Here is an 18,183-nt window from a genome sequence, read left to right as displayed (position 1 = left end):
AGGAGTTAGTGTGCATTTTATAATAAAGTTTGTAATAAAAAATAAAAAAAACGATGCAGGTGTGGGATTACAACCACCAAAGAAAATAGGTTTAAGAATGATCATCATCATAGAGACAATAACCTATACGTTTCATTCAAAAATATAAATCCCACTCAGCATTTTTCTTAAGTAGTTTCCATGAAGTCTAACATTTAATTTGATGTTTAGTTCAGTAGGGCTAACGCTCAACAAGCTCCTCAAGTTTCGCCTTAATTGCACTCGTTAAGCTGCTCTGCCAACGGTGTCAACTCCCCCACTCAAAATTACTGATGCGCTGGCAAAGGCGAGCAAAGATTAATCTTTAACTTAAATGATACTTAGCCTCTAAATGATATTTCTACATGTCTCTGTTCATTAAGTGTTTCAYGTATTTTAATCTTTTTAGCTTTCTTTCTATCCAGCTACCTAATGGGGTCCTGTTTTGTTATAAAATATCTAATTTTAATAATGTGTAAGTCAATTTGTTTAACATTTAATACAATTGACACAAAAACTGTAAAATATTACATTTTTTAAAGCCCTTTGTGTTGTAGAATGGGTCTCTGAGAAAACTCAGAGTTTTTTTAATAATCAATTAATCATTAGGCGGTCGATGAGATCTGTCAACTTTAGATTAACTCATTAATCGGTAACCCCCATCTCTAATTTCTACAAACTTTTACAAACCTTGAATCATTGTCCTTGAATACTTTTTCAAGATGTAAAATTTCTCCCCGAAATAAGCGCACACACACATCTGTACACAGTTTGACAAAATAATAATAAAACATAGGCTCTTAATCATGTAGGGAAAAGTATACATTATTATTATTATTATTATTATTATTATTATTATGACAATGACACGTGATAGCTTGGTTCTATTGCTGGAAGCAACTTGATACAATGTCTGCTGCATGAAGAACGATAGCGATACTTGGTAGGAAGAAACGTATAAATATATCACCGGTGGAGTGCTCAATAGAATTCCGATTCATGTTTGACAGGTGATGATGATAGAGCATGTACTTCTTGAAAGAAACTGCACTGAGAAGAGGACTACTTATGAAAACTAGATGTGAGGTTGGCTGCTGCGTTTGTCTCTAGTTGGAGGGGAGTTATTGTGAAAAGATCGCACAGAAACCAGCTGGCCTGCAGTTTCCTGTAGCGGCATCATTCTTCACAGTTCTGTGCTCGCCTGTGTGATATGGAGGGCTGGAGGTGGCAAAATTATATAAGTAAGAATACCATAAAACACACAGCTGTTAATTAATTAGCTAATTCATTAATTACATGTATAATAAAACGATTAAAAACATCATTAATTCACTACTAAATTCTTTACTACATTAAATTATCAAACATCAATACATAAATATATMACTGCATTAAGAAAAATGCAAAAAAATAATTAAATCCATCTTTTTAAATAACGAATTTAAAAAGTTTTAAAGAAAACTTTTATTTTAAAATATATTTAATTATTTCACCGTGTTTTTATTTATTTCATAGCTCCTGTGTGGGACGCAGTTATGAAATAATTAAAATTGTCAAACCCAGTCATCAAAGTCAGTGGACTTAAATTGATCCTGTGAAATCGATTGCTTTGGTTTGGTGTCTGTTTCACGTTGTACTCAAGTTGGCGTTTGTAGTAGATAAATTAGAACAGTTTATCAAAGTCATTGGAATTATTTMTCTAAAACCCCGACCTTGAGCCCAGAGTGAATGCAAATTTACAAGAAGTACTTCAGCTGTTCTCCACCACACTACTTGAACCTCTTGGACCAGGTGTTGCACCAAATTCTGTGACCAATCCTAGTCTGTAACCGCAGAGACCGATTGCATGCATTTACTTGCATGTAAGTATTAAAGACCAGCGAGACCACAGAATACGATGGATCGCAGAATTTGGTATTATACCCAGAATGGAGTGGCCAGGGTCTGACTTTGTGGAGTTCGTCTCAAAGCTTCGTCAATAAAATGCCCTGCCTCTCATAGCAACTCTGGACAACTTTTTGACGTTCTTCCGTCTCCGACTTTGAGATTCAGAAAGAACATATTCTTCTTGTTTGCCTGAGTTTAAAAAACAACTAATGATGCATTACCGCCATCCAGTGGTAAGGAAGGTGGAACAAATTTTACCCAGAAAAAAAGAGTAAAACTTCCTTTCAAACAAATAACTTTATACCGAAAAWATATATATATAGTTTCTAGGATCTAATCTATTTTGTTTGAGATTATTTGAGGTAGTATCTTGGATAGTGCTTAGCTGCTAATTCAAGCATTTAGTCAGAAACAGGACAATTAAGTAGATTTATTTATGCAATAGCTATTTATTTAGGAAAGGTAGGGGATTTGCATCAAATCAGGAAAGCTGCAGAAATCTTCTCAGCAGCAGCTTCTTTCCATCATCACCAGTTGCCTCTTTAAAATGTTCCCATCAGCTCACTAAACACAACCAAAATGTACTAGATATTGAATGTATCTCTGCTTATTTATAACGTGCTAGCATCAGGTCAGCTAAATAAGATGTGAAAAGGCTCCTGTCCTTAATATCCTCTGAGTAAATTGATTTATGATATTGCTCACGCAGGCAGGCCAAAACCAGAAAATATTCTGCATCTTCCCAAACACACAGACTGCAGTTTAAAGGCACTMWAGGTCTCAGGTCATTAATCAGTATACTCAATGTAATGTTTTCTTTCACTTTAGATTTTTTATGCACAACATCTCACTGTCTAAAGGACCACCACAGGAAGCATTGAGCTACATACTAATCAATCTTAAGCATCGCAGTTGGCAACTGTCTCCTCTGAAATACTCTGGGACCACAGCTATAGTTTATCCTTCCCCGCAGCAGCTTTAAGAAACCGGACAAAGTTAACAGTCTACCTGATTATTTGTTTCTGGAATTTCCTTCTGAAAAAATGGGCCCTTGAACTATAAAGACAGACAAAACATCAAGTTCTAACAGTTCTGCCTGGGAGCTTTACAAATAATTTATTCCAAGATAAACTCAACTCCTCTGAATGASTTTATAATATATATTTAATGAGAAAGAAATTGCCCTAAAAGGTGTAAAAGACACTGTGCCTCTTGGTTGTCTTAGTAGTAAGACTACCACGTTGTTTTGCATTTAAACAATGTGGAAAAACCCAGGTGATAAATACCTTTGTGTGGTTCTCATAGGTTAACTCCCAACTTTTTGAGTTAGATGGAGGCAAACGCGTTAGTCTAAGACTTCAAACACGCCGCCGCCTTGAGTGACATCATATGAAAATCAAAAATAAATACGCCAAGAAATCATTACAAGAAGTCTGAGTCATCTGTAGGAACAATTCCCAGATGTCAGAAGGTGCCACATTGATCTGTTCAAATGTAAATATGCAAGAACAAACACCACTGAAATGTCCACCGATCAAAACGCTCAGGGAGGAGACAAGTTCTGTGCTAAAGATGCGCATGAGTTTGGTGTTGAATGTATATTATATCAACCAAACAATTCACGTCAGTTTGTTTCTTACCACCTTCCATTTAAGGCTTGGCTATTACAAATCACACATTAATCTTCAACTATCCCCGAGCCCTTTTCCCTCTTCAATAAAACCCTCAAAGACAATTATTAGCTAAAAAATGTAGCGAGGAGCTTCTCCTTAATGACTTAAATACGCTTTTCGCCATTGTCTTTTTTCTGCTGATGATCTCAGCTCGACCCGAATGTGTCCTGGTCAAACATTAAAAATGAAAAATGATAAGATTTTGACATAGTCAACAATTTACAATGCAGATATACAATATAAATATGGCATCAGTGTTTTTGCAGCTCAGAACATAAACCATCTGGCCTGGATATTGACTTTACAAGGTACACAACGATCCACCAAGGTACTGCACTACAATTCTGCTAACAAGCAGCCTTGACTGTTTTACTGAACGGGAAATAAGGCCAGGAGATATTGAAGGATGGCTGTAGAATATATGAGGAGGCCAAGCCAAAAATATCAACTCGAGATCCCGGCAGTTCTGCTGGAAGAATTTTATACAGACCTTTGTGGCCCGAAAACTATAATTCATCCACGCTACCACTTTTCTTAAGATCTTCAGAGGACAGATAAATGCTGGAGATATACTTGGAATTTAAGGGGTGACTATATTTCCTTTTACAACATCCTCCATGGTTATTGGCATGCCGGCATGAAGTCGTACCAAAGGTAAATGGCTATTCTGGGTCTGGGCATGATAAAACAGTAGATGACATAACTCCCCAAAATATCACTGACTTTTCAAAACCTCTCACTGGCCCTCAGGCAACTTGGTATTCGTGCTTTTTCACTCTTCCTCTAGACTTTGGGACCTTGATTTCCAGGTTGACTTGAACTTTTGGTTTATGATGGGCAAAAAAAGGAAGTAAAGTACCAAACATAAACGCTTACATGACAGTGTAATCTGTACGCAGTAGGATCAAACCCAATATTACTGATCAAAGAAAAATTATTTTGTAGAGTAATGCAACTTCAACATGTGGCACTTCTTTATTGTTTGTGACTACATCTACTGTTGCAGTGAAAAAAAAGATGATTTTTTTGTTTTACTGCCAGACTTTAAGCTACTTTTATTGGATTTACGTCAATCGCTGCGACTTGGTTTACTTTGCTTCGGAAATCAGATTTTTTTTTGTTGAATAAACATCCAGGTCTGGACAGAGGTCATTGTTTGTTTTTCATTGGCTACCCTGTTAAAGCCACCGTTAAACTCACAACAGATTTTSAGATATTTCTGATTATGCAGCTTGGACCAGACTTGAAATACTCTGCGTTTATTTTGATCTGTCTCGCTGACATTTTGTCCCAAACAACTTAATTGTATGACGATGTGAGCAACTTTGAGAAAATCTGTTTCCTGGTAAAGTCTTGAGTCATGGTTTCATCTTCTGCCCTCCCAGCCTTTTGTGCTGTGTGAGGTGCGGGTGGGGGGGTGAAATGACAGTTTGCAGGAAGGTCGTCTCCTGATTCTTGTTTTTCTCCTGTATAGCCTTTYGGAGGGGACGGCTGGTGCGACACCATCAACAACCGGGCCTACTGCCAGTACGACGGAGGAGACTGCTGCTCGTCCACGCTCTCCACCCGAAAGGTATCGATTTCCCTCCCTTTTAACGCTGTCAGATGTGTTTTCCATCAGATTCTTAGGACAGAGTTTAGTATTCTGGAATCATTATGAATCTTAGATGCTTAAGCTGCATTCAGACTCAGATTCTTCCTGTTTACAGTTGTAGAAAAGAGTCGGTTTTGGCAGGAGTGCTGCGCTGCGGTGCAGGAGACCTCTGCTAAGCAAATAAACACAGATTCATGTTAGTTTCCTTTCTCCTTTTAGTAGATGTGACTGTTTGGTCTGTTTAATGTGCTCAGAAACAACAGAGCCGACTTGCTCACATTGTAAAAACACAAGTTTGCACCTGTGTACAACTCCCTGCTTCTGATTTTTCTGTCACTAAAAGTTGCATAAGCAATATATGAGATGTGAACTGACTATAGAAGGATGCTTTATGGTTCAGGCATAATACATTTTAGGAAATCGCTGGATGTTTGCTCACTAAAGAAAGTATCTCATTGCAGTAATTGTGCTAAATGGCTACTGAACCTATTGGGTGGCTAGGAGAAATGGTATGAATAGTAACGAGTGAGTCCAGGTCAAGCAGCGCAGGAAACCACAAGCCATTTGTTCCCTCAGCTGCCCCTGGATAAACACATTTTTCTTCCTATTTTTCCATGCCTTCATGACAACGTCTCTCCCATGTGGACATTAGGGAAGTCCACCCTCCTCCCCCGCCACTTTTTTTTTCAATATACCCCCTTTTTGGCTACTGTACAGCCGCATATTCCTTCATTCGGGGGGCCCTGCCCGTTAACTCGTACGGCCTACAGTTGGCCGAAAACCTCCACTGTCTCCTTCATGTCCGCAGCACGCCATGACTCACTGGCAGCTCCTTCCTCAGCCGAGCAGGAGTTCAGCGAGTCTGTAGCTGCCGTCATAATAAATGAGCTGCCAGACTGCCACTAACTGCTTTTATTTTACTGGAGTACAGAGGGGGAGGTGGTGGTATGGGGGGGGGGTATGTGTGGGAGCAGCTAGAGGTGTCTGACGTGCTGCGGTTTCCTCGGCCACTGTAAAACAGCAGCTCAGCAAGCGGGGGTCGTATTTTGTGGAAGTAAGCTCAGTCGGTGGGAGAGTCAGCATCCTGACCGCGACTGCAGCAGAGCTACGGAGCAGGGGTTGGGACCGGAGGGGGTGAGGGAGGGTTGGTGGGTGTCTTTGCAAAAATTCACCGTTTCTATGGAGTCATGCAGGTGTGACAAATTACAGGCTTTGACACAGGATGGTCTTTTTTCCTCCGCTGGTACTCAAGAAAATGATGCATTGGGTTTCACTCCAGTTTGTTACATTTTTGTTTCATACAAATCTCAAACACACAGACGAGGAGCTAAAATTTCTGCTACTACTGCGTCTTGGAAAACGATTCTGTCCATGAAACCCTTCACATTTTGACACTTCACAAAAAGAAAATTAAATGTACCTACATTGGGATTCTTGATGCGGTAAACCAACAGAGTAGTGCATAGATGCTTTCAGTGGAATGAAACAATAGGGAGGTTTGGTGTAAATATCTTAACTTTGTTCAAATCCATTTACTCTGATACCCCTAAATAAACACAAGTTTAATTATATGCGAATTAAGAAATAAAATACAGCTTTTTGGTGAGCAAACAAGATCATGAGACCAACAAACAAAGAATTTAGGTAAAAATTGTGGAGAATTTGAAAGCAGGGTTAGCTTATCAAAAATATCCTGAACACTAAACATCACATTGAGCTCTGTTCAGTCTTATCATCTATGAATGGAAAAAGTATGGCAAAAAAAAAAAAAGATTAAAAGATTAACTCTAGTTTAACTTTAAAAAAAGAGTTAAACTAAATGGGCGGACAAGGAGAGGAATAGTTAAAGAAACACTGAAGTTGCCCATGCAGGCTTTGGAGTTGCATAAATTCATGATTTGTAGGGGAAARTCTGCTGACAGTACAGTTATGAGTTGTGAAATCCACAAATCAGGCCTACAGATAACACGGTATATGTGGAAAAAAACCTAGCATTGCACAAAATCTCCACTATGAAGCTCAGTGATGACGGTTTCATGCGGTGGGGAAGTTTTTCTTCAGCAGGGAACGTTGCCTGAAAATGGAGCTTAATACAGGACAGTCCTGAAAAATAGTTTGAAGATGGAAAACACATCTACCTAGACAAAGACTATAGAAATATGGGCGGAGTTTACAGGGTTAAAGTGCTAAAACGGTCTAATGGCCCCAAAACACGTTTCAATCTGCGATAGGCGATTCTACGAAATATCGACTCARTGGAACTGAACAGAAATTGTACGTCGGACTTTTCTAATTTTTATCTGTAAAACCCTCCATAAAACACACTAAAGTTAGTTGTTGAAATCTGAAATGATGTGTAAAAGTTCAAGAAGTACAGTTTTTTGTTTTTTTCAAAAGGCTTTGTGTGTGCTCCAAGTTCCACGTTCTTTGACTTAATAGGAATCTGTGTGTGTGTGTGTGTGTCTACCAAAGAGACGAAGCAGCAGGGCTTGTTTGGTTCTCATTGCATGCAAAGCCGACTGCTTCTTATTGAAGCGTTCCCGTCATGTGTGCTCTATTTTTCAGTGTGTTGCAGTAAACAGTGGGAGGTAACTTTTACATGCTCAGAAACACCCAAAGGACTTGGCTTTTGTTTGTGTGCATGAAGCAACAGAACCCCGTCCAAAGGTTGTTAGGAAGCTTCAAAAAATGGAGTGCTCTTAGGCTCGCTGGAAGTTGGCATCCCTGAATCAGAATGAAACCGTTAGAGAAATATTTAACAGGAGTGCCAACTCATCTTAGATGGCACTGCTGGTGCCTTCCTGCAGCTTGTTAAGAGCCCTCGGTGAAGCCGCTCCCCACCCGAACCATCGACTCTCTCGCAAGCGGGGCGCAATTAGCAGCGACGTTCGTTACCCTCTAACTCGTACTGCGCGCCGTCGTCATCGTTTTTTTTCCCCCCTCCCTCTGCCTCCCGCTCTCCTTTTTCTTTTTCCCAGTCTTCCTTCCACTCCTTTTCTCCGGGAGCAAATGTTTATATTTCTTGCAACAGACTGCTTCACGGGGCACCAGAGTTTATTTTGCAACCTGTGGTGATGGCTCGCTTCCTAGACGAGAGCGGGCAGCCTCTTGTTGTTGATTCCTAACATGTGTTCATCCGTTCATCTCCACGGCGGCGCGCTCCTCCCTCCTCCTCCTCTGCCTCCTGAACGACCGACAAGGCTCTCTCGCCGCTCAAAGGCCAGCATCTGATCATTTGATGTGCTCTTTATCTGCCTTCTGAGGGCCGTTTTGAGCTCTCTTTGAAGCTGTGAGGAGAGGTGACGAGTACCGAGGGCGCTCGCCTTTCAGCACCGGCACAATGCTGCGTGGTTGGTCCAAGCAAACGTGGTTTTTATTGTCTGGTTTTGCCATTCAGAGTTTTGCTCCTTGCAACAGTTGAAATGTAACAACTCAGCTGGGAGGCCCTCTTAAAGGCTATTCTTATTCTCCGTATTTCACCACACTTTTACTTGTTTTGTTTTCCCCCCCATTTACAGGGCGTCCACGCATTCTTAAAAAGCCTTAAATTCATTTATCTAAAATTACTGCCTTAAAATGTTTTAAATTCATTCAAGAACATCTTGGTTGGCATTAAATATGTTAATCACAAGTCTTAAATTTTGTTGTGGTGGGACTACTCGTATTTGATCTCATTTTCTATGTTGGGTTTTGTTGTTCAGACGTCTTCACTCACTGTGTCATGACTCAAGGTGATTAAGGCTACCTGTAACAAGCTGCTAATATTATGCTCATTAGCATCTAGCACGTGGCTCTYTAGCTAGCTAAGTGGTTAGCTGGCTAGAGAGCCTTGTGGCAGTTTTATTCTGTGAGAAGCACAAAGCTGCTGCCAAGAGCCATAAAAAGACCCCAGCAGTGTCAGTTTTGGTTCCCTGCATTCTTTTGTACATCTCTGTTRTGGTAGAGGTCTGAAATTTTATTCATAATAGTCTTAAAAAGTCTTAAATTCAAGTAGGCGAAACCTACACAGACCTTGTACGTAGTTAAAAGAAGCAAAATATTCATGGTGCTGTGAAAGGTTTTTGCCTCCCATTCCAAAGAGATTTCAGTTTATGGAAAAATGGAAAAATAATTATGGAAAAAAAATCTGTTCAAGACTCAATGTAAAACCTAATAACTGGTGCTACTATAACATTTTCTTTGCAGAATTGTTTTTATTCTGCTACACTGAAGCATGAATGGCCTATGCTTCAGTGACTGGTCTATTTTAAAGCTYTCAATTTGTGTAAGTATTACAATTTGGACTTGCCCTCTGCTTCTCACATCATCCATTTTGCTGCATAACCCAATTTGAGCTGAGCTAAAGRTTGGTTTGGATTACATTTTTCCCTTTGTGCAATCATTCAAAAACATCTATTCAGACTTAGTTGGGCTATCTTCGTCTGATATTTAAATCCGTCTGCTGATCTGAAACGCTCGAGTTTGACAAAAAGGCAAAAACAGAAGACATCTGTAAGGAGGCACGCACCTTTCCAGAGAACAAGACCTACAGATCTCAATCTCTGCAGCAGGTCTGGGAATTCGATTAGCAGATCATTCTGTTTGTTTACCGACAGGTCATCCAGTTTGGAGTGGACTGCAGCGAGGACGAGTGCACTTGCCGTGATCCAGATGCCGAAGAAAACAAGAGCAAAGTAAAAACCTTGGACTGAGGAGGTGGAACCGGGGGAGGGATGCAATAAGATGCAGAGATGAAAGGAAGCTGAAGTTGTCTTAAGCAAAAGTCGAACTGCATCACATTCACGAGTAAAAAAAWAAATAAATCAGATGTGTAACATTTTTCAATACAAAGATTGTGACTAAATGCCATTTGTATTTCATTTTCTTGCTAAACTGCATCCAATGAGTCATTACATCGAATGACATCCAGACATGATACGTTTCCTTGCTCCTAGCTGAGATGTTAAGAGATTAGAAAAGGTTGTTTTGGAGATCAGAACCTAGCACGCTGCAGCCCTCCTGCAGAAATAAAGTCATCATAATTGGATCAAATCACTTATGAACGAGCTAAAGTACGTTTCTGGATCCGATTAGTCGGGCCACTCCTCATGGCCGAAGGCTACTGGAGAAACACATGTATAGACTAACGTGTATAGATCGTATATCTGCATCATCCAGTATATCCCACAAGGCCACCTATAAGTCAAACAGGTCATTGCTATATTTATATCACTGTTCACATTATGTTATTGTGCTACTGTGTTATGCAGCTGGGCTTCCCGAAGCGGCAGTGCATGGACACGCATCCTAGTTATGACAGTTACTCTTAAATCTAAATGAACATTGTGTAATTTCAGATATTGACTGTAAACACATGTATTATCCTCTCTATGCTCTTATCAGTACCACTGAAACAAACCTGCACATACGGTGAAGGTGACATGAACTGAAGTGTAAGGCAGTCCATTCACTCAGCACAGACTTCATCCATATCCAGACAGATTCTGGTGTCAAGTCACCAACCAATACGAGGGAACACATCAGTACATAGGATCAATTAAAGTATATTGTGATATTTTACTGTACTTTGTACTCAATATAATAAAATTCCAACTTTATACAGACTTGAATCATGTCCTTTTTGACTGATATCTCTGTTTATAAAGGGATTCAAGGTGATTAAATTAAGAATACTTTACATAGCGTTCTTCTGACACAAACACGTGAGCTGCTGAGAAATGTAATCTGCATACAATGACAGTCTTTACGTTCTTACTTTTTTACATTTGTTTTGCTTGTACTTTACTCCAGTATAATTAAATGTTAAAAACATGCTTAATTCTCTGATATGTGTATATATATATGTATATATATATTTTATTTTTTATTTTTAAATAAAATTCACTAACTGCTTACAGAAGCCACTTAAATTGTTAAAAAAAAAGTTGAGATGTGAAGGCCTCAGAAGTTTGTTACAAGACCTTAATGAACAAACGGCATCATGCAGACACAGGGACATAAACAGGTGATGTTTAAAGTGGGGTTGCCCTTTGAACCGGTGTTCATTCTTTGAACATCTCATTCTGCACCACTTCATCCAGCATCTGGAAATGTAATAACTGCAAACCAACAGAAAAAAAAGAGGCTGGTCGAGAATAACGATCATTATCATCATCATATTTGAAATGCCATTTGGAAAGCTGACATGCTATTGGCTGGCGTTTGCTAAACTGCCAGACCAAGAGTGCTGATTGGCTGTAACCCAGACAACGGAAATAAAAATTACTATTGATGTTAGCTTTTCTATTAGTGCCAAGACAGTTTCCACTGGGTATATTAATGCCTATTAAGATATATCTGGTATGCAAACCAGATATATCTTAATATACATTAAGGTATATCTGGAAGTAGGAAGTTTTTGGGATTTTAGCTGCGAACCCAACCACTGTCTACCATCTAAAATCTCTRCATTGCAAATTGGGGAGGGAGTAATGAATCATAAAAATGCTTTGTAGAACCCAATCTAATTTTACATCAAATGTACAAAAATCTGGCAACAATGAACTTTCAGAACCTGGATAGTTATACATGACGCACACAAACCGTACACATTTTTCAAGGATTATTTTATTTCAATGAAACATTTGGGCAGCAGTCTGAGCACTGAGGTCAGAACTGCAACAACAATTAGCAACACCAGCCTCAATACTGTCACAGAAAGCTGACAGTAAAACAGGAGCAGGAACATCTGTGGAGCACAAATTAAAGATTTGACAGACAAACCATTAGTGCCGTGAAAAACTTCGTTGCTTAAAGAAGCAAAGGTCAACATGAAAACTCAGAGTAGTTTATCTGACACATATTATAAACAGGATTTCATGCAGATCAGAAACATTTTCAAAGATAAAAACAGATTTCTGATTTTTTTATTTTTATTTTTTTTAATGGTCCTTAATTTCACCTCCAAACTGCTCCAGTGTTCCCAAAATTACAATCATATCACTCACAGGGACAAAATCAGTGCATTAATCTTGCAAAAACCACAATACACAGCTTATATGTAGGTTTGTTAAGATATTAACTAAAGCACACATCAATGCAGTAAAATATCACAAGGAGTAATATCGTATATACAGGAGTAAAAGATTAAATCGTGATGTAATTATGTATTACTATCTATACAAAAATCTACAGGCGTTTATTTTAGTATTCACACGTTAGATTTGTTAAAAAGAAGAAAAAAAAATMTTTTTCTGACATCAATCATCGACATGGCCCTCAGACATATTGTTAAAATTATAAACGAAGTTAAAGAAAATTGTTTCAAGCACAACATGAGATGTTTTCCAGAACAWATCATTACATTTAAATGACAAACAAACAAATGTTTCGAATATTAAGACACAGTTGTTTTGCAGCTTCAGTGTCGATTTACTGCTGGTTAAAACTGATGTTGTTTGAACATTAAAAGGATTAAGAAAATACTGTTAGAAATTATTTTTTTTAAGTTATTACTGAAGTAAGTCAACACGGCTTGAGTTTGAGTTATTTCAAACAAATAGTTTACAACGGTAAATAAGTATCAACACTACATTCAGGTTATATATATCGTCGCTAAAACTTCATGATAATGTTAYGTACAGTGTAAACCTTTTTTTAAAATCTCTAAAACAGCTCCACACTTCTTCCATGTACTTTGTTTACCTTTCTACCAGCATAGTTCAATACGGAGGCCCACCAAAGAAAGAAAATTCTGCCCAGCGACAATTCAGGACAGCATCAGTGGATTAAGCCATCATAAAAATGCCTAATTACGCACCTATTGCACAATATAAATATCTTCTAAGTATTTATTTCCAATAATTTTGATTAGTTTCATACCTTGAAGCGGCAATATGCAACTTTTACAAAAGGTGTACATGAGGGTGATTGACAGCGCTAAGACCCTCCTCCTCCTGGCTCTGATTGGTCGTTTCTGCAGATAGCGCCACAACCACAGATTACATGTCTTATWCTGTCACAGCATAGTGACAGTTTCAACAAACATATCCAAAGCATAGTTTTCATAAAAGTTACATGCTGCGGCTTTAAAGAAAATGAAATCCGAAGATGGGAAAATCAAATTATTATTTCCTTAAAAAAAATTTATATTACGTCTTACATGATAATAGGGACAACTATTGAAAATAACCCAGCAAGAAGCTGGCTATTTGCAAGAGGACTGCATCCAAACATATTGTTGGAGCAATGAGTGGACGAAAAAAAAAAAAACTATGGTGATTAAAAGTGAGCAAAACAACAAGGTTAACAACAACGGGATGATGAAGCAATGCCAACCTGGTCTTCGTTAACGGAGCCAAAGGCAGACTGCGACCGGACCGACTATTGAATGCATTCACTGTATGGTACATGGTCATACATTTTTACATTTCGTTTTTAACACTTTTTTTTTTTTTTTTACTGCTCTTATGTCATTTTCAAATCTGCTAAGMAAACAAATTTGGGAATTTCATCAGCTGTAAGCTACGGTAATAAAAATGAACATTGAATCTATTTGTTTCAATTTTCAAATTGAATTACTGAAATAAAGAAACATTTTGATGATGTCCTAATGTATTAARATGCATATGCATAATACTCTACATTAACTTCTCAAGTGTGACAGTTCAAAGAAAAAGTAACCTGTCTGTTTTGCAGATAAGAGGAATGTCACAATGTAATATAAAGAAAAGTGGGATTATTAATCTCATTGTTTGGTAGGTGCTAGCCAAGAGCAACACTTCAATTCGGATCAAGTTAGAGAATTGTATTGATGAAAACTGTTGTCTTGAGAGGATTTCATATAAACCACATATAACAGTGTGGATCTATCTAAGTTCAAAATTGTAGAGGCCACTGTTGCTATTCCTTTAATTTTAAATAAATGTCTTTAATTTTAACTCTTCATTAGAATAAAGAAGTAAAGTTTACAGATTGACCAAAAGCTCTGATGCTACAGAGCAGTGTTAATAATGACAGCTAACGTTATTAGTACTTTGTTTCTGAGTATCATTAAAGGTAAATTGAGCAGATTTCATTTCAAATAATGTGCAGCAYTWWKWRAWRWGACGTGAATCTCAGCTGCCTTGCCAGCTGACTGTAAAATCTGTTTTGTTTTCTTGGGAAACTGTGAGGAAACTGTGCTGATCCTTGGGAAACTCAAACCTCTAGAGCTCCTTGGGCTCTCCGTAGTCGTTGTACATGACGGTGAGCGTCTGTTCGTCACAGGCTTTGTGTACGTCCTGGCCCATCTCGGACCAGTTGAGCCCAAAGGCTTTGGTGTCGGTGTAGCGGCAGGACAGGAACTTGAGGGACATCCGGCGAAGGCCGATCTTTGGCTCCTGCAAGAGGCCCTTACACCACAGAGAGAGCTCGTCCAGCTGGGAGAGGATGAGGCCCGCCTTCCTGTTGGGGCAAACAAAAATGGAGGCTTTAAAAGCAYGTATGACGAAATACAGGAAGATRATGCACGACTGTCTAAAAGTACTCAGAAGTAAACGATTTAATYATTTCGTTCAGCACAAGCTTCCCATTTAGGTCCAAAAGCACCAAAAACCTTTTTTCTTAAAACAGCCCTTTAAACTCTGATGAAAAGTTTTTGGTTACACCAACCATTGATATATTTACAGGAATTATAGGAAAGCTCGCAAATCCAMGCACACAATCCCAACTGGAAAAAACGGGGACGGCGGCGTCYTGCTGTGTGTGTTCTCTCCACACGGCATCGTGACTAACGCAGGTTGTGGAGAAACATCCGAGCAAAATCTCTGGACAGCAGCCAGGAAATTCAGGCTGGAGCGTAAGCGGGTCCTCCAGATGAACGCTGACCTGAAGCACAGCACCAGGTTAGTTACTGAGCGGCTTAATGACAACAAAGTCAGTGTTTTTCGAAAGGCCTGAGTCTAAGGGTCATAGAAAACGAGTAATCAGAGTTTGAACAGGTTTGTAGGYAACAACCAAGTTGACCTACAAAAACACGTGGAAAGACAAAAATTGCTTCAATTTAACTCRAGTTCTGGTTTCTAAAAGGWAATGTACATTTCTGAGATTGAACAAATATTTAAAAACAATCTTATTTTTATTTATTCTGGCCTTCAGCTAATGGAATCAATGTAAATTTGTGTGTATTTACCTTTTTATACAACATAAGTATCTGATTTTATAAGCAAGTTTGACGTTTTAAGTTAAATTACTGAAATAAACTTTATGAGCTTCTACCGCATTGTGATGAAGCAGTAGAGTTTAATTAGACCCATTACTGGGCGTAACCTGGTAACCCCCCACACACATTGTTACTAACCCGTTAGAAACACCAGGTTGATTTTTATTTTACATTTCGAGCCAAACGGCAACGACAAAAACAAGTCAAACTGTCCCAACAGGATAYGGTGCCATAATTTGAATATGACAAACAGATACCACCATGGTCAAATTGTGAATTAACAATATAATAGCAGTTTAAAAAAAAAGACAAATTGCTGAATTTTTGCTGGTGGTAAAGACATTAGTAAGCGACCGGGACATACGAAAAAAACACACAAAAAAAATCCCCTCTGGTTTCATGTGCTGCCAAGCTGCCGACAGGCTGAAACTCACGTTGGTTCATAAAGACACTTCATCCATCACGCTGCGTCCCTGATGCTGGTTTATAAAGACACGGCTGTCTGTGTACAACCTGAGACCAGCGTATCCACCGCTGCTTCCTCCCTGACGCYGCTCACTGGGAAAGCTGTACGGTCGGGGACACTTTCCAACTTCCACCCTACGCTCATACCGGCGGGCTCGGGGTCCGAGTGGGAATAACTGCAGCTAAATAGTGGAAAAATGAATGAAAAGCTAAATCTCCAATGGTGAGCGAAGAGCTGGCCATGTGAAACCAAACGACTCTAATGCCGAGGGGACTCTATGAAATGCTTGAAACTGTCATTTGGCCAAACCAGGCCAGCTGAAAAATCATCTCCTGTGGTAACATGATACACAGAGTTCACATAAAGACATCTCACAAGACTCCGGGCGCAATAAATAACCATTAAACCCGACGCACGCAATCCTTTTTTGGCCCGCGTGGYCGACTCTTGTCAGGTGTTTATCTAAGGTCGGGAAATGGCAGCGAGAGGAGATTTCATTCATTCCATGCACAGTTTTTTCGTTTTGTACAGCCAAATTGCTAATTCCACATCGCAACAWTTCCACTCCGCCAAACCACAAGTCTGCGGGGCGCGCCAGAGCCACCAGACGCGCAACACATCAAGCTACTGAGCAACGCATGCGGCTCGCAATACGAAGATATGCACTGAAGTCGCCCACAGCGCTTTGGAAAACAAAACACATTCTCTCCGCTTATGTTTTTTTTATTTTTATTTTTTTACTTTTTCTCACATTACCACCAAAACTTAAGAGTGTTGTGACTACTTATAAAAAAGGAAAACGGAACATGGTTTATTCAGATATTTCAACTAAGAATAAAAGAARCAYRGCACGCTGTGTGAAATTTCTTTTGTTCATTCTTCTTTGCTACATGTCACATCATCGGTCAGATCAGATCACGTGTCCATGAACGGTTTAAGTCACGGCGCAGATTCTGAAATGTACTTTGTTCTGGCCTTTGACTGGGCAGTTCAGTCAACCCATTGCAGCCGCGACTTAAAAGACGCCACCTTGCTGCTTTTAGTACACGTTGTTCTCTTCTTGCTGAAGAAAATCTCCACACAGCACCAGAATGCCCCCCAAAAAAATCTTCTCTAAAACCTTTGACCGAAACGGAAGTTTAGACATTCATCTACAATATTCTCTTTTTTTTTTTTTGACAAGAGGTTGACCTGCAGCATGTTAAAGGGAAGATGGAACATATTCTGAATCAAGCCTCTTATTTTTTTAGAGCTGATTTATTGAAGACATCTTTCACAAAATGAGCAGGAGCGAAATCTGAAAGGGTGATTTGTTGGCTGCAGCTTTTTAACTACCTCTGTGAGGGAAGAAAAAGACACTGGCTCCAGCTGGTCAAAACCGGCGACGCTTCTGCGAAGAGCAAGACCTGAATTGGTGGAAACAGGAACAAGTGAGTCTAGTCTGAGAGAGGAGAATTGCAGTGAAGGGGTGACGGTTGTTTGGGGGGTTTTCCTTTAGAGCTTTAAAAGCTAAACAGAACCTGAGGCTGGTGAATGTTACCAGAGACTAGAGAAGACATGAACTCCATTTTAGCAGCCTTAACAACTCTCTCATATGTAGAAAGGTGTCAATGGTGGATTTCTTTAGATACGAAGCTCATCTTTTATCYYCACTGTTACTCAGCCAGCCGACGGTGGCGACGCAGGGSACRGATGGAGTCATTCAGCCACGGTTCTGAGTGTGTTTCTGAATCTGAAAGGTGGAACGGAGTCCCAAATACTAGCACACAGCAAAYTGAAAGGAGATGAAAACTCCCTGGCATTATAATCTTTAATGTCCACTGTGAGGCACGGCTGGAAGACGGTGAACACAAACATTCAGATGTGGTCGCATCGGTTCAAAACGAGCGTTTGGTTACTACTGTGTCCGCTTGCTGCTAATGTTCAAAGTGGGCAGCCTAAGCATTACAAAAACAAAAAAACAACCTCAAACTGCATCACTCCGTACAGCAATACGTGAGATGTGTTCTGGTTTGGACGAAAGCTGGATCTGGAACTGAACTCTGTTGTGGAATAAAAGCAGACATCAGAAAAAAAGATGGCTTTTATTTGTAACCGGTGTCTGCCAGTCACTGTGGCAAGCTAATATCCGCTTGTCAAACTCACACTCACATGATAACCCGCAAATTTCATTTTTTTCTCCCCCACTGTTGGATTTTGCTGAGGGCTGCATGGTGGCGTGTTGGGTAACAGTGTTGAAAAAAAAAAAAAAAAGAAACAACAAACTGTTTAGATCTCAACTCGTTGAGGCCGTTTCTGCAGGTACTCCAGCTTCCTCTTGCAGCACAAAACCATGACTAGTGACTGAGTCTAAGCTGTGTTGGTG

At 39.5% G+C, this 18,183-nt stretch overlaps 2 protein-coding genes across 2 annotated transcripts in view; one reads left to right on the top strand and one right to left on the bottom strand.

The window, feature by feature from the left end:
- pappa2 (pappalysin 2) overlaps positions 1-10,775 on the top strand; it is a 66,158-nt gene extending 55,383 nt beyond the window's left edge. Inside the window, exons 26-27 of the mRNA XM_008432917.2 lie at positions 5,053-5,151; positions 9,768-10,775. Coding sequence (XP_008431139.1) covers positions 5,053-5,151; positions 9,768-9,863 — 195 coding nt within the window. The 3' untranslated portion in view covers positions 9,864-10,775. The remainder of the gene's footprint in view (positions 1-5,052; positions 5,152-9,767) is intronic.
- Positions 10,776-14,263: 3,488 nt separating this feature from the next.
- astn1 (astrotactin 1) overlaps positions 14,264-18,183 on the bottom strand; it is a 369,159-nt gene continuing 365,239 nt past the window's right edge. The window contains exon 23 of the mRNA XM_017309852.1: positions 14,264-14,595. Coding sequence (XP_017165341.1) covers positions 14,358-14,595 — 238 coding nt within the window. The 3' untranslated portion in view covers positions 14,264-14,357. The remainder of the gene's footprint in view (positions 14,596-18,183) is intronic.

This window comes from Poecilia reticulata, linkage group LG17, assembly GCF_000633615.1.
Source record: "Poecilia reticulata strain Guanapo linkage group LG17, Guppy_female_1.0+MT, whole genome shotgun sequence".
NCBI classification, from domain to species: domain Eukaryota; kingdom Metazoa; phylum Chordata; class Actinopteri; order Cyprinodontiformes; family Poeciliidae; genus Poecilia; species Poecilia reticulata.
Note: the sequence above shows the minus strand (reverse complement) of the source record. Positions and strands in the feature narration are given on the sequence as shown.